Raw genomic sequence first — 22,271 nt, forward strand, 5'->3', positions numbered from 1 at the left:
GAAAAGAATTTCCAGACATGAGGCAGAAGGAGAGGAGAATAGAGTTTATTAGAACGGGAGACGCTGTCAAAACAGCAGGATGGCTCCTTTCGCAGGCCAGTAGCCAATTTTATAGCCTCAAGAGGAAGAAAATTCCTACTGAAAGGTTAGCGTTAGGTGAGGATGCTATGTGCGTGCCTGAGTGCCGACTCTTTGTGACCCCATGGACTGTAGCCCGCCAGGCTCCTCTGTCCACAGGATGGTCCAGGCAAGAATACTGGAGTGGATTGCCATTTCCTCCTGCAGGGGATCTTCCTAACCCAGGGACAGAACTCGGGTCTCCATGTCTCATCTCCTGCATTGCAAGTGGATTCTTTACCACTAAGCCACCAGATTGGTCAGGATGTTATAGGGTAGATATTTTACCTGTGAAGTCAGGGAATTGGCCGGTTTAGATCAGGAGGCTCATGGCAACAGTTGCTATGAGGCTTGATTAATTGTGGAGATTTTTGTCCTGTGACCTTGGTATAAGGCTCCACAGTCTTGTTGGGGGCTGCTCCTGGGAGACTGGTACAGACGGGGAAGTTGGCAACAGATGGCCTGAAAAGCCCAGGTTAAACAAACCCTAGAGCTACAGGGAGCCACTAGGATCAACCAGAGAGGCAGTGCCACCTACCTTGCTGATGGTATGTATGGTGAGCTAGGGGCAACAAGAGGTCTCAATCCTTCATCCTGCACCTCCTTTTCACTCTCTGTTTGTCCCTGGCTGGCCCTCGGCTGCATGCTCTCGCAATAAGGTTGCAAGGGACTTCCCTCTCGGTCCAGTGGTTAAGAATCCGATGTCCACTGCAGGGGGCAGAGGTTCCATCTTTGGTCGGGCAATTAAGATTTCCACATGCCACATGGTGTGGCCAAAATAAATGAATAACAATAAATTCAAAATGAGAGTACCTCAGCTCATCCTTGCAGGGGACGGCTCTGGGGCTGTCCATGGTCACCAAGCAGCCCCTTTGCTGGCCACCACACCCAGGGTAGTTGCAGAGACAGCAGCCCATGATAAGAGGAGTGGAACAGCCACAGGAGGCTGACATCAACTTGTGATTTCCGATCAGTTAGGCCAGAGCTGATAAGGAGAAGGTGCTGCCCGCGATGGCCACACTGCCGGCTGCTGCTGAGTGCTGAACCTGAGAGGGCTCTGTTCTTGGCCCTTTGTCTTGTCCTGAACTTTTTCACTTCACTCGTTCATCCCCTCCTTCATTCCTTCATCCACTCATCCATTTGTTTTATTTACTGAGCTCAACTGTCTCTCCACATTCTCTTAACTTGTTATGGATAGAATAATGAATAAGACCTAGATGCTTCTTTCTCAGAACTTATTGGGGGAGGGCAGAGGGATGAGGCAGACATGTGACCTAAGAATACAAAGATGCTTGATAAAATTGGGAGTCTACTCACATGAGTGGGACAGAAAAGAGGTGGCTATAAGGGACTTATCTGGTGGTCCAGTGGCTAAGACTCTTTGCTCTCAATGGAGGGAGCCTAGGTTTGATCCCTGGTCAGTGAATTAGATTCTGCAGCCAAATAAATAAATTTTTTTTAAAAAAAGAAATAACTATGAAAGGGAAACTGAGCTATAGAGCAGATGGTTTAAATTTCTGTTCTTTTTTTTTTTTTCAAATGGCCTCTTCTCCAAAATGAAGAGATGGAATCAACCCACTCAGCCCTTTCAGAGAAAGGTCAGTGACTTCACCTTGGGTTGCAAAGGAGAAACCCAAGTAACAGAAACCAAATGCAAACAGTCTTAACGGAAAAGGAAGGGGCCATTTATTGGAGTTGAACATAGAAGAGAACAATTATAGTTGAACAATTAAGAGAAGATTTAGGCCTCAGGGTTTCAGGTACAGCTGAATCCAGGCATTCATCCAGTCAGCAATCTGCCTCTCTCCAGAGCCATTTAGCCATTAGGCCAAATCTGATGACAGCACAGAGTCTCTGAGTTTTTTTTCAAAGGTCTAGAAATGTGTTGGAGAGGCCCCTAAATATTGCTTGGCTTCCAAATGTGAGAAGAAAGAATACGACAAACTAGCGAGTACATTGCCTTGGAGGTGATCTGCTCCCCAGCACTGCTCTCTCCTAATCACCAAGGTCAGCAAATAATTCTTCCTGCTCTGCATCCATGTCCTCTCTGCAGGCTTGAACACCATTGACTGTCATGTCCTTGACACTGTCCTCACTCCCGCTTCCACAGCACTCCACTTTTCCTCCTGCCTCTCTGACCTGTTTTTCCCTCTTCTGTTCTGAAGGAAGGATGGTTAGGAGTGAGCCAGGAGAAGGGTTGGGAAGATAATCCCACTGCCCACATGAAGGCCTGGAGGTGGGAGATGGCCTGGATCTTTAAGGAACTCTAGTCGTTCAGGACTTCTGGGAGGTGTCAGAGGGAGAGGATAAAGCCTGAAGTTGGGGATCAGGGAAGGACCAGATCATTCCTTGAAAATCACGCAAAAGAATTTGGCAGTTCTCTTGAAAGTAATAGGGTGCTGTTGGGGGTTGTAACAAACGTGTAACATAATCAGATTCATGTTTCACTCAAGAAAGAGACCTTTGGCTGTGAGGCGGAGGCAGGTAGACAGCAATTGGTCGTAATAACTTAGGAAAAAGACAATGGTGACCTCACGACTGCCATGGGGATGGAGAAAAAGGGGACAATTCATGAGACAGTGATAAGACTTGGTGCCACTGAGGTATAACAGGTGAGGGAGAAGGAGGTGTAAAAAGTGACACCCAGGTTTCTGGTTCTGAGATGAGCAGCAGAGAAGTGGGTTTTGAGGGTGAAATGATGAACTGGGTTTGTACCAACTGAGCTGGAGGAGCTTGGGGGCATCTAGCCGGCAGTGTCTGGGGTGGGAGGTGCTTGGTGTGTCTGGAGCTCCAGAAAGAATCCTTGGCTCCCTGCATCCAGCTAGCACCAGAGGGGGCCCCCGGGAGGTGCCACCTCCCACCTGATCAGAATAAAGAATGTCAGCGGAACTTCCTGGGGGTCCAGTAGTTAAGACTCCACACTTCCGCTGCAGGAGATGTGGGTTCAATCCATGGTCGGGAAGCTAAGATACTGCATGCCTTGCAGCACAGCCAAAAAAAAGGTCCAGTGGCTGTGGTTGACCACAGACACTTCTCTAGAAAGAGATCTCGCAGCAGGATGTGCTCTGGGAGGAGCTTTGAGGGCCATGGGGAAGGGGAAGGAAGAGGAGGGGACAGACAGAGCCAGGCCTTTGTGACACTGGGCTTTTCTCTGCAGGGCTGGAGGCTGCAGAGACACCCGTTGTCCGGGACTGGTGGCCTCCCTGGGCAAGACTGTGGACCGCTGAGTTGCTGTTGAGTCAAGGTAGGTGCTGGTGGGAGGCAGGGTCTCCAGGGAGGGAGCTGGGAGGAGCAGATGGAGGGTCCCGGAGGAGGGATGTAGGAAGGGGAGCCCATGAGGGGCCAAGACATCCCCAGCCCTTATGAACACACGCCCAGCATTTCTGAGACAGGTCACCCAGGTATGGTGGCTACTAGGACCGCTCTGCCAGGTTAAGATTACTCAACCCATCTTCACAAGAAGAAAGGATGCAGGACCCTGTGAGAAGACCTCTCCTTTCTTCTCCAGATCCTGTAAATGCCCATAATGAAGGACTAATTATTCCTCCCTGGTGCTGCAGAGTACATTCGTTAGCCTGTTGGATTCCTATAGGCAATCGGAGGAAGGCTGGATATGTGTTAATACTGTCCGTTTATAGATCAGGAGACCGAGGCTTAGAGGGTTGGAGCAACTTGCCAAAGATTATAGAGTGGGAACGCAAGACGCAGGACTCCGAGAGAATCTTCTGGGCTCCCATCTGCATCCCATCTGGGCCCATCATCTGTCCCTCTCTGTCCTGGGTCTTGGCTATTCTCTACACACACACACACACACACACACACACACACACACACACACACACACACACGCACACACACGCACACACATGTACACACACGAAGAGGCCCAGCTGGCATGGGGTTGAGACATGACTGTGCGTGACCAACACAGACAGTAACAGGTGCCGGGGCCCCTGGCAGAGTGAGGTGTGGACTCAAGTGGAGAGAGCCCCCCAGGGGTGGGGTCAGAGAAGGCTCTGCTCAAAGTGTCACCTGGGCCTTGAGGCGGACAGAGGGCTGGTGTGCAGAGATGGGGCTGCGGGCATCTCGGTGAGGGGGACAAAATGCAACACAGAGGAGGAAGGTGGTGTGATGGCAGGAAAGAAGAGCTAGAGGTTCATTTTGGCTGCTAATGCATGTGTTTGTGGAGGACCGACCAGCAGGGGCCTGTCCTGTTTATTTATCTGTAAATAAGTGGCTTTTGAATATCATCATTTTGAGTCCTCACAGAAACCCTATGAGTCAGGTGGTATTATTAAGTCTCATTTAAAGATAGAGAAACTGAGGCACAAAGGCTCTAAGCAACATGTTGCCATAGCAACAGAGAGATTTGGTACCCAGCAGTCTAGCACCCAATGCTACCTTCCCCATCACTCTGTGGCTCCCCTCTGTTGCTTCCTCGGCTCCCAGGGTGAGCATGAATGCCAGGCTGGCTGGTGGCCACCTGGTCCACCTGGTCTGCATCCAGGCCCCGTCACCTTCCTCCCAGGCTCCCTGCCCCCAGGAACAATGCTCTCCTGCCTCCTAGACTGGCTCTCTCTCATCCAGGTGTTTCCTTCTCAGCCAGGGGCAGACACAACAGAGGAAGCAGGCCTGCCCGGTCCTTGGGGACAGCTGGGAAACAGAGCCGTCGGGAATCTGGAAAGCCCAATGGGGACTCATGGGATGAGGGTTGATGGGGTCCCCTCGGAACCTCAAGCTCTGCCTTTCCACCCCCGCTAATCACATGCTCTAAATCAAAGAACTGGGTGTGTCACCTGGCAAGTCTGTGTCTATGGAGAGAAAAAATCCGAGCCCTGGAGATGGCATCTGCCAGATACCCCTGTGGCGGGAGGGAGCGTGGGTGGGAGGAGAGGGAAGTGGCTCCGCAGTGGGGTGGTCCCCTCTCTGTGCTGGAGCAGCAGGCAGAGGACAGGAGGGGGCAGAAGTGCGGTCCTGGGAAGTTCCATGCCTTTCTTCCCAGGGGGTGGTATAGGTGGGCTGGGTGGTGGCTTCTTCAGGCTGAATAGTCTGGCCCAGGAGCCAGCAGTGGGTGTGGAAGGCCAGGGTAAGCAGGGCATCAGCTGTAAACTTCATGGCGAAACAGCAACCCAGAGCCTGGCCACCTAAGACCCTCTCAGTCCTGCTGTCTGCAGCCCTTCCTCTGGCCAAGAAGTCTTTCCCACAATTCCCTGCACAGAAAGAATGGGCCATGGCTGCTGTGTGTCATGGAGCCACCTCTGATTCTATGGCTGGTCCTGTGGTCCATGTTACTCCCGAGTCAGTGAACAGCTGTGCATTTGCACCCTCCCTGAGGACTGTTCGTTGCTAATGTTCTGTGTTTAAGGAGGAATGTCCTCTGAATCCCGATTCATTCATCCACCTGTTCATTCTTTGTCTCAGGTCCTGTCCCTCTGACAAGAGCTGTAAGTGTCTAAGATTTTACCCTACTGGTAACTAACAAGTTGAGGCTTCCCAGGTGGCTCAACGGTAAAGAATCCACCTGCCAGTGCAGGAGAAACGGGTTCGATCCCTGGGTCAGGAAGATCCCCTGGAGAAGGAAATGGCAACCCACTCCAGTATTCTTGCTGGGGAAATCCCATGGACAGAGAAGCCTGGTGGTCTACAGTCCAAGGGGCTGTAAAGAGTTGGACACGACTGAGTGACTAAACAACAACAACCACTAACAAGTTAGTCTGCCACAGTTTTATGGTCACTGGCAGAAAACACGAGACTCTAGAGTCACAGGTCTTTATCACTTGCAGTGAAACAAGCAGCATGAGCGTCCTGCCCTCAAATCCCCCGGGAGAGCCAAGATGTGGCCCCAAGATTTGCTGTGCCTCACCGCTGAGGAGCCCCGAGCTTAGGAAACCCTCAGTGTTCACAGTGGGTGGTGGTGCTGCCAGCAAACCTGCCACCTCTGCCCTAGAGGGAAACATTGTCTCTATTCCACTGGTCAGCAAAGAAATCTGTTCTTGGCCCTGGGGAGCACAGGCTCTCTGTTCCAAGGCTGTTTGTAATACAGATCTTGAAGAAGTGATCTGGAACGAAAGCTCATGAGGCGGGCACAAACCCATGGACGATTGCCTGCCAGAGTTCTCTTACTGACTGCACCCCAGCTGCATTGTTCCCTGAAATGCCTCCAGCACCCCCTCCTCAGTGCTTGGCCGGCCATTCCCTTCATTTGGAACGTGTTTCCTGCAGACTTTGCCCGGATCGCTCCCTTCCTCCTGCAGACTTCTACTCAGAGGTTACCTCCTCAGGGAGACCTTTTCATACTGCACCCCAGTCACTGGAACCTCACGATCCCCTTCTCAGCCATATTTCTTTAGCACCTCTCAGCTGTATAATTAATACACAACTTAATTATGGCATTTTTGTCTGCACCCCCGCCCCCCACACACATAGGGCTTCTCTTGTAGTTCAGTCAGTAAAGAATCCACCTACGATGCAGGAGACCCAGGTTCGATTCCTCGGTCGGGCAGATCCCCTGGAGAAGGAAATGGCAGCCCACTCCAGTATTCTTGCCTGGAGAATCCCATAGACAAAGCAGCCTAGTAGGTTCCCAGTCCATGGAGTCACAAGAGTCATGGGGACATGACTTAGCGACTAAACCACCCCCCCGCCACCCGCAACAAACCCACAGGTAGTACAAGTTTTATGTGAGCAGGTGTTTGTCTACTTTTAACTTACTACCACATCTCCAGGACCTGGAGTAGCATCTGACACTTAGGAGAGGCTCAAAAAATACTCCTTGTGTGAATGAATGAATTCATCCACTTATCTGATCTTCAGCGGAAGACCTGGTTCTCCTCACTTGAGTCTGTAGGACAGATAAGGTTCTGTCACTATTGAGCAAGTGAGACGAGGAACGAGTAGCTCAGGCTGGGAGTGGGGGTGAGGGGGTGAGAGGCCATGGGGTGGGGGGAGTGAGAGGCCATGGTGCTGTGACCCTGGGGATGCTCCCAGGTTGTTGGAATTTTCCCCTCGGCCACTTCCCATGCTCTTGGTACCCGCTGCTGGGAATCTTCTGGATTGGTGGCCAAAGCTGGTGTGTTTCTATCCCATGGTGTCATATTCTTGCTGTGACTGGGAGAACTGGGAGAGGGCAGGGGCTTGAGAGCTGAGCTTGGATGTGCCGTTTGCTTGGTCAGCGACGCATAAAAAGAGCCACAGTCCAAGATGGAGCCCAAGACCAGTCCCTCCCACAGAGGGTGAGCACAGTGTCCTTACCACTCCATCCGGGTCCCCCTTCCCACGGGAAGGCTGTCTCTACCAGGATTCTGAGCATCAGCCTCATCTCTGTGACCTGTGCCTTCTGTCATGCCAGCCGTGCCAAACAGACTGGCTTCTGCTCCCTAACCTGAGAACAGTTTAGAGACAGGGACCCTGTATTGTCTTCACATGAGTGCCTGACAGTCATGATACAGTGAGTCAGGGGCTACGGAGGAGTAGAGAGGTGTACCATAAAGGTTTGTCAAATGACTCACATGGCACCTCGGGGCAACTCCAACGCCCAGCTCATGTCAGGCACGTCTGTAATGAACTCTTCTCTCTTAGAACTGGGGCCTGGGTGGAAGTGGACAGTCCCCAGCTTATGATGTTTGGACTTAAGATTTTTCGACCTTACAGTGGTGGGAAAGCAAGGTGCATTGAGTCGAAACTGTGCTTCAATTTCTTATCTTTTCCTGAGCTAGCGTATGGGGTATGATCCTCTCTCATGATACTGACAAGGCAGTTTCTAGCCAGCCGCACGATCACAGGGGTCAACAACTAGTACACTCACAACCATTCTGCATCCAGACAAGCATTCTGTTTCTCACTTTCAGTGTTCAGTCCATTACATGAGATCGTCAGTACTTCACTATCAGGTAGGCTTTGTGTTAGATGGTTTTACCCAACTGTGGGCTCATGGAAGAGTTCTGCGCATGTTTAAGAGGCCAAGCTGTGATGTCCTGTAAGAGTAGATGTGTTCAATGCATTTCACCTTAAGATATTTTCAACCTACGAAGAGTTTGTGTGTGTTTGTTGCTCAGTCGTGTCTGACCCTTTGCGACCCCATGGACTGAAGCCCCCCAGGCTCCTCTGTCTATGGGATTTTTCAGGCGAGAATACTGGAATGGGGTGCCATTCCCTTCTCCAGGGGATTGTCCTGGCCTAGGAATCAAACCTGGGTCTCCTGCACGGCAGGCAGAGTCTTTAACATCTGAGCCACCAGGGAAGCTCCAACAATGAGTTTATCGGGATATAACCCCATTGCACGGCAACTAGAGGGTAGGCCCTGCTCATTGCTACTAGAGAAAAGCCCATGCACAGCAACAAGGGCCCAGCGCAGCCAAAAAATAAACAGATACATAGATGCATAATTTTTAAAAAGATAAGGCATGGAGAAAGGTGATGGGGATAAGAAAAAGGTGAGGTAATCATTCTCCACCAGTACAGCTGAGCTGCAGGCTCCTTCATGGGATGCATGCTCAGAAAATGATGAAATTAGCACAGGCCACTTATTATTTATTAATGACTCACTGATAACTGCCCTTGGTCTCTGTGAAATAGGTATGTTCTCATGCTTGTTGTACGGTCAGTGTGCCAATTGTGGGCTGAGAATGTGACGAGTAGGGTCACATCGCGGTCAGTAAGAAGTCATGGACTGGTAGACCCCCAGCTCCTAAGGGTGAGAAACCGTGTCTCATTTATTTATCTCTAAACACTAAGGCCTGGCACAATTTCTGCCATGTGGACAGTGTTCCATAGGTGCACTTTGGTTTACTCAGCAATCTCAGCCCCTAGAATCACTGCCAAGAGCTAGGCAGGAGCACCCTTGGGCCTCGGAGCAGCCCAAATAGATGTTCTAAGTCCACTGCTGAAACAGCATTCACACCAGAGAAAAGAAGCCTTTCAGTGTGGGATGGAGGCTTCCTTTAGCTACCAACAGCCCCTAAAATCTTCACTGTGTTACGGCCTAGTGCATGCAATCAGCTCCCATGACATTCATCTAGAGCACCTCAGAGGCGTATTCAGGTGTCTAAAAGGGCAAGCTTTATTTCCTGAGAAATTCACATCACCCTGAACTGAAGCAAATGCAATGTTGATGTGTTCCAAAAAATGACCTGGGTTCTGCATATTTCCTATCTGATGCAGACTTGACCCTGAGGGTTCTGCCCCACACGGGTGTGGTCAGCAGCCCAAAGGACAGGAAATAGATTACACAGATCCCCTCAGAGGAGCAAGGGGGTGGCACAGAGAATCCCCAGGTCCCACACAAAATATATGAACACCGGATAAATGTTTGATGAGTGAGCAAGTGAATGAAGAATGAATAAGCAGGCTGTCTGACAGTGACTGTTGAAGCTTCTTAGAATTTTACTTGCAAGAAAAAAAATCAGCCCAGGGCTTCTCTGGTGGTACAGTGGATAAGAATCCACCTGTCAATGCAGGGGACACAGGTTCGATCCCTGGTCCAGGAAGATTCCACATGTCACAGGGCAGCTGAGCCCATGAACCACAACTACTGAGCCCATGTGCTGCAACTACTGAAGCCCGCAAGCCCTAGAGCTCATGCTCCACAAGAGAAGCCAATTCAGTGAGAAGCCCGAGCTCCACAACCAAGAATACTCACTGCTTGCCGCAACTAGAGAAAGCCTGAGCATCAGCAAAGACCCAGCATGACCAAATAAATACATAAATGTTAAGAGTCAACCCAGAGCATCCACAGCTTTACAAGTAGAGCTGATTTACAATGTCATGTAAGTTTCAGGTGTACAGCATAGCAATTCAGTTTATGTATATATATATATATATATATATAATATATATATATATATGCATATGAATAAATATATAGGGCTTCCCTCGTGGCTCAGACGGTCAAGAATCTGCCTGCTATGCAGGAGACCCGGGCTCAATCCCTGGGTCCTGAAAAGATCCCCTGGGGAAGGGAATGGCTACCCACTCTAATATTCTTGCCTAGAGAATCCAATGGACAGAGGAGCTTGGTAGGCTACAGTCCATGGGGTGGCAAAGAGTCAGACATGACTAAGCGACTAACACTTTCACTTTCAAAAATAAATATATGCATATATTTATTTACTCTTTCTCAGATTCTTTTCCCTTATATGTTATTATATAGTTATAATAATATATAATACCTATACATTATAGTGCATGTATATATAGTATAATAATAAAATATAATATCGAATTTAGTTCCCTGTGCCATACAGCAGGTCCTTGTTGGTTACCTTTTTTTCAAATTTTTATTTATTTATTTATTTATTTTTGGCTGTGCTGGGTCTTCATTGCTGCTTGAGGGCTTTCTCTAGTTGTGGTGAGCAGGGGCTACTCTTCACTGTAGTGTATGGACTTCTCATTGCAGTGGCTTCTCTTGTTGTGGCACACGGGCTTAGTTGCCTTACGGCATGTGGATTCTTCCCAGACCAGGAATCAAACTCACGTCCCCTGCGTTGGCAGGCAGATTCCCAACCACTAGACCCCCAGGGAAGTCCCCCAATTTCCATTCTTGCCAGCTGAATATGACAAAACAAATTTCTCATGTCCTCCCCGATAGTCTTTTTTCTAATCTCTGCCAATGGTTTGTCACATTTTTGCATTCATTTTGATGATTATCATTCAATTCAGTTCAGTCGCTAAGTCGTGCCCAACTCTTTGTGACCCCATGGACTGCAGCACGCCAGGCTTCCCTGTCCATCACCAACTCCCAGAGCTTATTCAAACTCATGTCCATAGAGTCGGTGATGCCATCAAACCATCTCACCCTCTGTTGTCCCCTTCTCCTCCTGCTTTCAATCTTTCCCAGCATCAGGATCTTTTCTAAGGAGTCAGTTCTTCACATCAGGTGGCCAGAGTATTGGAGTTTCAGCTTCAGCATCAGTCCTTCCAGTGAATATTCAGGACTGATTTCCTTTAGGATAGACTGGTTAGATCTCCTTGCAGTCCAAGGGACTCAAGAGTCTTCTCCAACACCACAGTTCAAAAGCATCAGTTCTTCAGTCTCAGCTTTCTTTATAGTCCAACTCTCACATCCATGATTATCATTAGACTAAAATCATTCAGAATATTATAATTTTAATACTTTGAATTCAACTGTTTGATATTTATTTTATAATTTTACATCTGTGTTTATAAGTGAGCCAGATCTATTTTTCTGTTGTGGTAAAATATACATATCATGAAATTTACCCGTTTTAACTACCTTAAAGTGTACAGTTCCATGGCATTAAGTACATTTACAATGTTGTACAATCATGACTATTATCCATTTTCAGAAGCTTTTCATCATTCCAAATAGAAACTCTGTGCCCGTTAAACAGTGACTCCTCATTCCTACCTCCCCCCAGCCCCTGGTCACCTCCATTGTATTTTGTCTTTGTGAATTTGCCTACTTAGATGCGTCATGTAAGTGGAATCATATAATATTTGTCCTTGTGTGGCTGACTTATTTCATTTAGCATGATGTTTCCGAGGTTTGTCTACATTGTAGCATGTATCAGAATTTCATTCTTTTTTAAGGCTGCATAATTTTCTGCACACACCACATTTTGTGTGAACACTTGGGAGTCTTTCCACCTTTTGGCAATTTTTAAATAATGGTGCTATGAACACTGGTGTATAAGTATCTGTTAGTCTCTATTTGCAGTTCTTTTGGGTGTTTACTTAGGAGTGAAATTGCTGGTAAACGGTGAATCTCTGTTTAACTTTCTGAGGAATCACCTTACTGTTTTCCATGTCAGGTGCTCAGTTTTACATTCCAGCCATCCATGAGCCCAAGTTCTCATTTCTCCACACCCTTGCCAACACTTGTTATTTTCTGTTGTATTTATTTTTTAAAATAGCTATCCCAGTGGATGCAAAGTGTTTCCTCTATTTTTGTAAACTATCCTCATTAGATTTTCGTATCAAGGGTAGGCTGCCTTCTTCAGAGAATCTTTTCTTCTTTCTCTATGCTTTGAAACAGTTTTTGCTTTACTCTGCATATTTGAGATGACTTATCAGAGGAGCCATCTGAGCCAGATACCACTTTTTAAGAGCTAGTTCTTTGAGGGCTTTCTCTGTTTCCTCACTGGTTACCAATATAAGCAGTTTCTGTGAGTCTTCTAGAACCTTCTGAGTTATTTTTATTTTCCTAGAAAACTGTGTGATATCAAGGATTCAGGGCTTTCTTTGAATAGATCAATGTCCTATGTGATGTTTATCATTCCTAATATCATCTCTTCTTTCTCTCTTGATTAGCTGTCCCGTGTGTGTAGTTTTTTTTCTTCTAAGAACAAGCTCTTGGATCCTTTCAGAGTTCCTCTGCTTCTCACTTGGGGAATGTATTGCTCTGGGAAGCTAACTCTGGGAGTCCCTCCCTCTGGGGTCCCAGTGGGGCAGCTTGTGGTCATGATGGAGGGCTTGAGCTCTCGAGCCAGTGGTCTGAGTTCAAGTGCTCATTCCTTTACTTACTAACTATGTGACCTTGAATCAATATTTAACCTCTGTGCTTCAATTCCCCCATCTGTAGAATGGGGAAAAAAGAGTACCTACCTGACTCATTGGAAAAGACCCTGATGCTGGGAAAGATTGAGGGCAGAAGGAGAAGGGGGAGACAGAGGATGAGATGGTTGGATGGCATGACCGACTCAATGGACATGAGTTTGAGCAAACTGTGGGAGATAGTGAAGGACAGGGAAGCCTTGCCTGCCATGGTCCATGGGGTCACAAAGAGTCGGACACAACTTGGCAACTGAACAGCAACAACATAAGGTTAATATTAAAGAGTAGATAGTTTGTACTTCCCTGGAGGTTTAGTGGTTAAGACTCTGACCTTCCACTGCTGGGGCGGGGGCAGGCATGGGTTTGATCCCTGGTCAGGGAACTCAGGTCTCACAGGCCATACAGTGTGACCAAAAACAAACAAAACACCGAGAGTGAAGAGTTGACAGTTTTTAAATTTTTAGAAGAGTGCCTGGCAAGTAGCAAACATCATAGAAGCACTTCTTAAATAAATCTAGACTCCCCTTCCGTGTAGGAGAAGCCTCGGTCCCCTGGTCCCCCTTCCTTCCACACACAGACTTTCTGCACTTTCTCACCACTTACACTGTCTCTTATTTTGCAGAACCACCTCTTTGCAGAAAAACAACCACTTTACTTTCCATTCTGCTGCCTGAGAAAACCACACCCTCCTCTTACACACACCCCAGGCTCCCATGGAGAGCTCAGGTCAGTATGGTCGGGGGGAGAGGGTGGGGGAGGCCCCTCTTGAAGGTGAGAATGCCCCCAGGGCTGGCAGGGCCACCTCCACCCAGCCTGGCTGGGAGGTCCCCATTCAGCTGCCCAAATGTGACAACATTGTTGAGAGATGGACATCCATGCGCTTGTATGAGTCCCAGCTGCTGGCAGATCACTGAGCTGGACACTGGGAGTAATGACAGTAAAAGCCAATATGTATTGCCAAATGGAGAAGGCAATGGCACCCCACTCCAGTACTCTTGCCTGGAAAATCCCATGGATGGAGGAGCCTTATAGGCTGCAGTCCATGGGGTCGCTAAGAGTCGGACACGACTGAGCGACTTCACTTTCACTTTTCACTTTCGTGCATTGGAGAAGGAAATGGCAACCCACTCCAGTATTCTTGCCTGGAGAATCCCAGGGACGGGGGAGCCTGGTGGGCTGCTGTCTGTGGGGTCACACAGAGTCGGACACGACTGAAGCGACTTAGCAGCATTGCCAAACACTTGCATTTATTTAACAAAAATCTTCATGGCACTTACAATATATCAAGTAGTGGAAAAAGTACCTGAAAAATATTAACTTGGTAAGTCTTCATAAAGACCCCATAAGACAGATAGCATTATTGCCTTCATTTTACTGAACAGGAAAGTGAGAGAGGACACATACATAGTATGTGGTCCAATCAGGATTTGAGATGGTGGCATCACTGACTCAATGAACATGAGTTTGAGTAAACTCTGGCAGATAGTAAAGGACAGGGAAGCCTTGCGTGCTGCAGTCCATGGGGTTGCAAGGAGTCGGACATGACTTAGCAACTGAACAACAACAGCAATAAGGATTTGGACCCAGCAATCTAGCTCCAGTGTCCAGACTGTGAATGACTTCACTGTGGGCTGCCTCATGCAAACATCAGAAGGATTCTGCGAAGTAGGGATATCAGTACAATTGTCTTCATTTTACTGAAAGAGAAACAGTCTCAGAAAATTTGCTGGAAGCTATACAGCTCGTTGGTGGCAGAGCCAGGATTGGAACCTAGGCCTGGCTGATTCCAAGACCTTCTCCCTGCACCATCCTGGGATAACAAGCAGAGATGACCCTACCTCCAAGATGTATATCAACTAATGTTCATCCAGCAAGTAAGAAACCACTCCTCCCCCCACCAGGCATAGACTCTACTGTCATTGAAGATCCCTGTCTCCGGGAATGGTTGGGGACACCCCGAGGCAGGCACAGCTACCAGCTTGTTATCATTCATAAGACAAGCATCCTTTCCACACCCTGCTTACCCTCAGAGAGCTTCACCCAATCAGAAGATGCTTCAAACAATGACTCCCCCAATGAGAAGAAGCTTCAACCAGTAAATCACCCAATGAGAAGAAGCTTCAATCAGTGAATCCCCCAATGAGAAGAAACTTCAACCAGTGAATCGCCCAATGAGAAGAAGCCTCACCAGTGAATCTTGGTGTCTCAGTATTCCTGATTGTCTTTAACCAGCTGGGGTTTGTGCTGAGAGGATAAGGGTAGGGGAACACTGTGAAAGTCTCCTAAATATTTCAAAATCAACTTACTTTGCACTCACTTGAATTACAGTTAAGACCCACCGTGCTGTGTTTTAGGAAGAGAGGTGTACCGATAAACTTTCTTTGGATACGAGCAATAAAATGGTTCATTTAATTTTCAAAAATATAGCAGAGCATGGAAGGAACGACTGAAGCACCAGGCAGCAGAAAAGACAAAGAACCGAGTGGCTCTGCCACCAGGATAGGAAAAGGGAGGTTTTCTTCACTCCAGTCCATCATCCACACAAGGGTTACCCAGAGGGCGAGAGCCTGTTGGACAGCTTGGTTCTGTGCCATTCCAAGGCCAGTCTCACCGAGATTACAGTGAGTAAAGAAGGCTACTGGCAGGCAGGACCACCAGCATCCACTCTCAAAGATGCGACAGATGGCCCCCACCCTCCCAAAGTTCAGTGGGTGAGAGAAACATCCCCAAATTAGGATGCTTGTCTGGGAGCACGGAAGGGGAGTTTTCTCATCATGACTAGGACTGCAGTTGTCCTGGCTGGCTTCCCAAATTACAGTTGTTTTTTATATTGCCCCACCTCCCTACAGTCCTCAGAGTCCTCTCATCCTAGGGTCAAGAAGAGGGGCTCCAGAAAAGGAAGACGTTTATTTTGAGGGCAAAAGAGCAGTGTTTCAAGGGCACCAAAAGTATTGCTGTCTTGTCATTCCTGTGAACAGGGGCAAGATTGCAAACCTTTTTAGAACCATCTGAGCCTTTGTTCCGCATGCAGGGAAGGCGGAGGTCAGGCACAGGACGGAAGAGGAGCATGAACTGTATTACTCCAATTGATGGCGCATCTGGGTGCTGAGTACATAAATGTCAGTGAACAACTGAGGGGCTTCCCTGTGGTCCCTTGGTTAAGACTCCATGCTTCCACTGCAGTGGGCGCAGCTTTGATCCCTGACCATCCTGACCCTGGGAGCTTCATTCTGTGTTGCATATCATGTGGGATCTTACCTTGAGGCCCTCAAGCTCTGGAATTTGTGTGTTTAGTTGTCCCACAGCATGTGGGTTCTTAGTTCCCTGACCAGGGATCGAACCCAGCTCCTTTGGATTGCAAGGCAGATTCTTAATCGCTGAACCACCAGGGAAGTCGTGACCTTCATTCTTAATTCAGGGATGATTGTCCTCTGTGAACTCTGAGCATCTTGTCTCTTCACTCCTTCCCTTTCAGATCAGTTATCAGATCTCCAAACTAAGACAGTGATTCTCATTAGAATTAGGTTAATTCTGTAATCCTGTACATTAGAGTCTCCTGGGGAGCTATTTTTTAAAATTGATTATTAGTCCCCACCCTCAGATATCTGATTGTTTTGCTTTGGGGTGGGCTGTGCATTGGTAGTTTTGAAAGCTCTCCAGGTACTTCTAATGTGCAGCCAAGGTTGGGAACTAGGGGAAAAGACAACATCCAAGAGTAGGTTGGGGAGAGATTTGATTGTCCAGGATCGCAGGGCAACAGAGAGCTGGCACTGCCAAGTCCTAGGTCAGCTTTGAATGGCCGGAAATTGAGGAGCAGACCCCAGACTAGGGGGTCCCGCCACGGTCAGGACCCTGTCAGCTTTTCTTCTCCTTTCCTTCCTCCCTATTGTCTCTTTAGCTGTGATAATATCTACGCTGGTTGGAGAGCTGGGAACCTGTGTGTGTGGTTTGTCTCTCCACTTTCTTTTCTGTTTTATTTATTTAATTTTTAAATTTTTTGGCCATGCTGCATGGTACTTGGGATCTTAGTTCCCCAACCAAGGGTCAAACCCAAGGGTCGACCAAGGGTCAAGCCCCCTGAAGTGGAAGCATGGATTCTTAACTACTGGACCACCAGGGAGATCCCATGGAAACTTTTTTTCAGGCAGCTTTATCAGTTTATTTGTGCATTCAGGCTCCAGGCACACATAGGTAGACACATGCCCATGGTCTCACCTGGGTACACCCTCTTTTCTTTCCCTAGTGAAGAGGTGAATGGTTGCATATAAGATGACAGCTTTAACGGAAGAGCAATTGGCAAACAGAAAGCTCTGCTCCAGCAGCTCTGTGACCTTGCAAAAATCGCCTCTCCCCTCTGAGCCTCATTTCCTCATCTGTGAAATGGGAAGAGTAGGCTCCAGGGCCCCTCTGGGTCTGACCTTCTGCGGTTGGAGAGGTGATAGGGGGCAAGGGTCAGTTCTGTCTCTCTAGATTGCGCAAAACAGAGAGAACAGTATTTGTTCTGCCAAACTCACAGGGCTCTGCCCAGAACCCAATGAGACAACACACCAGAGAACACTTTGTATGTCCCTGAGTCAGAGAACAGTAGCTGCTATAACAAATGACCCCAGTGTCCATGGATCAACACAACAAATGCTTATTTCTCACTCATGTGGCCCCTCAATACGGGCTACAGTCTTTCAGGGACTGAGATTTCTTTCCTCTTAGGGACCATCATCATTTCTCCCAAGCTCATGGAGGACAGGGCAGAGGGTTTTATGGCCACACCCGAAAATGCCACATACCACTTTCACCGCATGCCATTGGCCAGAACTCAGTCACATGGCCCCCATCAAGCCACCACAAGGGAGTCTGGGAAATGTAGTCTTCTCATCTAGCCATGACAAAAATCAAATTGGTTTAACATGTACCACAGTCTTGCTACACCTACACAAGACTTTCTATGTGTCTACCTTTCAAGTGCTATTTAAATGTTAGGTATGAATAGTAATCTGGATATCTGATAGTTATATCCTACTCCTGAGTGGAGGGGAGGATAAGGAATGTTGTTTATTTAGTGGCTGTCCTGGATCAAGAATGATGTCAGAGGGAGTCATGGCGGTCCAGTGGTTAAGACTCTGTGCTTCCAATGCAGAGATGCAAGGGGCATGGGTTCAACCCCTGATTGGGAGACTAAGATCCCGTATACTGTGTGGTAGGGCCAAAAAAAGAGAAAGAATGATGACCCTGAAATATTTGAGACATGAGAAATACTTTGGTGGGCTTAATCAAATCCAGTCCATCTTCCAGCTCTAGTTTTCCAAGGTCAGGACAGATTCACTTGGGGCACCACACTCAGCTCCTTGGGATCCTGTGAGAAGCCCGGAGGTCACACAGTCTGGATGATGGAAACATCTGTGGGTCTTCAGTCCACGGTGGCTGCAGCCCCCAGAACAGTCTGGTCAGGCTTGCGTGGTCCATAAGGAGACAACGGGATCCTCTGGGGACATTCCTGCGCCCTGGCCAAGGTGGCCCAGGAGACCACACCAGTGGCTCAAGTGCACAGAGTTTAGTGCTTAGCTCCCCCCATCTGAGATCTCTGCCACCTCCCATCAGCTTTGTCCCAGCCAGCTCTGGTCTTCCTCCTTCCTGGGGTCCCCACAACCCTCGTGCCCTCACAGTCTCAGAGAATCTGACCTCCTACCCTCAAATTGCCACTTTCTCTTTTTTTTTTTTATTGGAGGATGATTGCTTTACAGTGTTGTGTTAGTTTTTTCTATACAACATGAATCAGATGTAAGTATACATAACATCCCCCTCACTCTTAAGTCTCCCTCCCACCGCCCCCCCATCCCGGGTCTGGTCATCACAGAGCACCAAGTTGAGCTCCCTGTGTTATACAGTAGATTCTCACTAGCTATCTGTTTTTAAACATGGTAGTGTATAATTCAAAAAGACACATGTACCCCAGTGTTCATGGCAGCACTATTTACAATAGCCAGGACAGGGAAGCAACCTAGACATCCATCAACAGATTAATGGATACAGCAGTTGTGGTACATCTATACAGTAGAATATTACTCAGCCATTAAAAGGAATGAAACTGGGTTATTTGTAGTGATGTGGATGAACCTAGTAGACTGTCATATGGAGTGAAGTAAGTCAGAAAGAGAAAAACAAGTATCATATATTAACACATATTATGGAATCTAGAAGAATTGTACTGATAAACCTATTGGCAGGGCTGGAATAGAGACACAAATGTAGAGAATGGACTTGCGGACACAGTGGGGGAAGGAGAGGATGGATCGAATTGAGAGAGTAGCATTGACATCTGTATGCCAGTCTTCCTTTTAACTAAAAGCAGCCTTCAACTCATCCCTCTGAGACAATCCAGCTTGATTGTTTCAATCAGACAGCTAGGGGTCTCAAGGTCAAGGGGCCAAGGAACGGATGTAAGTAAGGGAAACAAGAAGAGTGACCACTCTGAAGCCCTGGAGGAACCATGCCCCGTCTCAGGAGGGCAGCTGCTCCCCAGCCCCTGTCATTGGCACCTGGGAGAAGAATGCGTGCCCAGTGTTGACAGACTTTCCAGAGATGCCAGGAATTCGAACTTTTATGCAAAATCTCCTCATTTGTGAATGTTGGCAGCTAGTTCAATTTTTTTCCCCAAAGACACTCTGCAAGCCCAAACAAGACATGTCTGCAAACCAGATGTGGACCAAAGCCTGAGTTTGTTCCGGCTGCCCAGACTTTCGAAAACAGGGTATATTTAGGGGTTTTCTCCCCGGGCTACTGGCAGAGTTTGGTTTTTTTTTAACTTCTCTATTTTTCTCTGAAACATAAAAACATAACTCCCTGTGCAAAACAGCAGGGGAATCTAGGGCTCCAAAGACAAAGATTTGGCTACCCTTTTAATGAGTGAAGAAAACACAGTTATTAATATTACAGTTTTAAGTCTCTTCTGTGGTCCATATTGGGGTGGTGGGGAGAAGGAAGAAAGAAGAAGTAGAACATAGCATATTTTTTAAATAACACACCCTGTGCTTAGTCGCTTCAGTCATGTCTGACTCTTTGGGACGGCCCCCCACCCGTGGACTGTAGCCCGCCAGGCTCCATGGAATTTCCCAGGCAAGAATACTGGAGTGGATTGCTATTACCTTCTCCAGGGATCTTCCCGACCCAGGAATCAAACCATGGTCTCTTGCATTGCAGGCAGATTCTTTACCACTGAGCCACCGTGGGAAGCTTAACTCATCCTGGATTAACTCATTCATCTTCATGCCAAGTGGAACTAGGTAGATGGAAGGACGGCTTGGGACAAGCCTTCTTACCAGGCGAAATAATTTCCTTGCCAGTTTGGGGAGATGCTGCATTGCCCAGCAGAGTGGCCAAGTGGGCTAATGTGGACCGGAACACCTGACCACTTCCGGCTCGGAGCCCAAAGGAGACTCAGACCTAGACCTGCCCTGGGCAGGGGGGCAAGTGAGAGGCCGGAGGAAAGTGAGAGTATCAGAGATGCTGGGCGGCCCCAGACTTGCAAGGGTCCATGCCAGAGTTATGGAAGAGTGGGTCCATGACCATGAGAGCATGGGGTGCCTTGACCTAAACAAACTCTGACTCCTGAGCTGCAACCTGCTGGTTTTTTAGATTTGTCCTCTTTATCTACCCTGGTGGCTCAGATGGCAAAGAGTCTGCCGTCAATGTGGGAGACCTGGGTTTGATCCCTTGGTTGGGAAGATCCCCTGAAGCAGGGTGTGGCTACCCACTCCAGTATGCTTGCCTGGAGAATTCCACAGACAAAGGAGCCTGGTGGGCTACATACAGTCTATGAGGTCTCCAAGAGTCGGACACAACTGAGCACCTAACACTTTCACTTTCACACCTTCGTCCTGCCTACTTCCAAAGGAACCTGAGGAGATTAAAATATATGTTTGTAAAGCAGGAGCACCCCCAAAAGGGGCAAAGGAAAGAAGTCTCCATCTCTTGAGATGAGCAGGTTTTTGAGGCTGGGCCTCCACGTGGCTGTAAGTTTCCTGACAGCTCAGGCAAAAGCGGAACCTGTGGGGCGTGTGGTTTGTACTGACAACCAGAGACTGCACCCCTGTCTGTAGAGACAGCCCCTCGGTTGGAGCTGATTGTAAAGCGGAATTGATGGCACAGGGAGTGTCTGCCGTACTTCCTGTGTTGGTTCCGATCCTCCAAGAAGCAGACGAGGGAGACAAGATTGGACATGCAAGGCTTCGTGTGGGGAAACACCTGTGGGACAAAAATGGACAGGGAGCCGGTGAGGGCTGAAGCAGCGAGCGCTCAGACTGTGGAGCAAGCCCAACTCTGAAAGAAGGAGAAAGGGAAGAAGGGCTGGGTGGAAATGTGCTAGACTGACCACGGGCTGGGGAATACCTGAGCCAGAGTCAACCGTCCACAAAGGTTCCTGAGGGCTAGCTGGCTTTAGAATCCCTGCTACTGTCCGTATTGGCTGGAAAGTGATGGATTTCACAGCCCGACAGCCCCAAGCTCCTGGATCTCTTAAATTCCTTGTAGTGGGAGATGAGTTAGGTGCATTTTCGCAGCTACCACGCTTTCCAAATGTCAGTTACCATCTCCAGAATTTTGCCATGTAAGCACACTGCTGTTAAAAGAGAAAAAAATATATATAATCTTGACACTTGTTAAAATCCTAGCGGGGGCTTCCCTGCTGGCTCAGTGGTAAAGAATCCACCTGCCAGTGCAGGAGACTGGGGTTCGATTCCCGGTCTGGGAAGATCCCACGTGCCAAGGAGCAGCCATGCCCAAGTGTCACAACTACTGAGCCTGCGCTCTGGAGATCTTGAGCCCGCAGCTCCTGAGCCTGCATGCCACAATTACTGGAGCCGCACACCCGAGAGCCCGTGCTCCGCAACCAGAGAGTAGCCCCCTGGCCGCCACAACTGGAGACAAGCCCACAGCAACAACAAAGACCCAGCACAGCCAGAAATAAATAAATAAATAAATAAAATTATATATGTATTAAAAAAAAAAAAAACCCTAAGGAAGAATTTATTCAAGATGACTGCAGTAGAGGAGGGGGATGAGGCTCAGCTCTGAATAAGGCAAAGACGGAAGGGGATTTGCAGTCAACAAACAGAGGGAGGAGTTGGTGGGTGGAAAACTACTAAGAAAGGACCTCTGGGCTGGGGGATTCTCGATAAATGGTCCTAACAGGACTCTTGCTGGAGGCAGGTTGAGGAGTTACCCATCAAAGGTGGGGAATAGAGAACTTGATCATCAAGCCGGGGATTCTCGAATGACTGACAGCAGGATTCGTGCTAAAACTGGGCTCAGAGGTCAGGGACAGGACAGGGGCTGTGCTGAGAGCCTAGCAGAGAACAAGGCTTTGAGGATCCCGAGTTTGGTTAGGGAGAGAGTCTTTGTCACCTCCTGCCATTTATCTCATGTGTTTCTTTAGGTTGACTTTAAATTTTAGCTTCTTCATACTAGTTGAGGAACTAGTTACATATTTTTTCTATATATTAAAATCAGTGCAGAATTACTCAGATTTGGGGATCATCTGTGTAGCACCAAAAAGTGTCTCTTGGGACTTCCCTGACAGTCCAGTGGTTAGGGCTCTGCACTTCCACTGCAGGGGGCATGGGTTCGATCCATGGTAAGGGAACTGAGATCCC

General features: G+C 48.2%; 1 protein-coding gene across 2 annotated transcripts in view; it reads left to right on the forward strand.

The window, feature by feature from the left end:
* Positions 1-3,232: 3,232 nt before the first annotated feature.
* Positions 3,233-22,271, forward strand: part of PIK3R6 (phosphoinositide-3-kinase regulatory subunit 6) — a 46,267-nt gene continuing 27,228 nt past the window's right edge. For both annotated transcript variants that reach the window (XM_081578367.1, XM_081578368.1), the window contains exons 1-2: positions 3,233-3,361; positions 13,250-13,353. In XM_081578367.1, coding sequence (XP_081434493.1) covers positions 13,341-13,353 — 13 coding nt within the window. In that variant the 5' untranslated portion in view covers positions 3,233-3,361; positions 13,250-13,340. The remainder of the gene's footprint in view (positions 3,362-13,249; positions 13,354-22,271) is intronic.

This window comes from Giraffa tippelskirchi, chromosome 3 (genome assembly GCF_054371585.1).
Source record: "Giraffa tippelskirchi isolate mGirTip1 chromosome 3, T2T-mGirTip1v1.2.pri, whole genome shotgun sequence".
Lineage (NCBI taxonomy): Eukaryota > Metazoa > Chordata > Mammalia > Artiodactyla > Giraffidae > Giraffa > Giraffa tippelskirchi.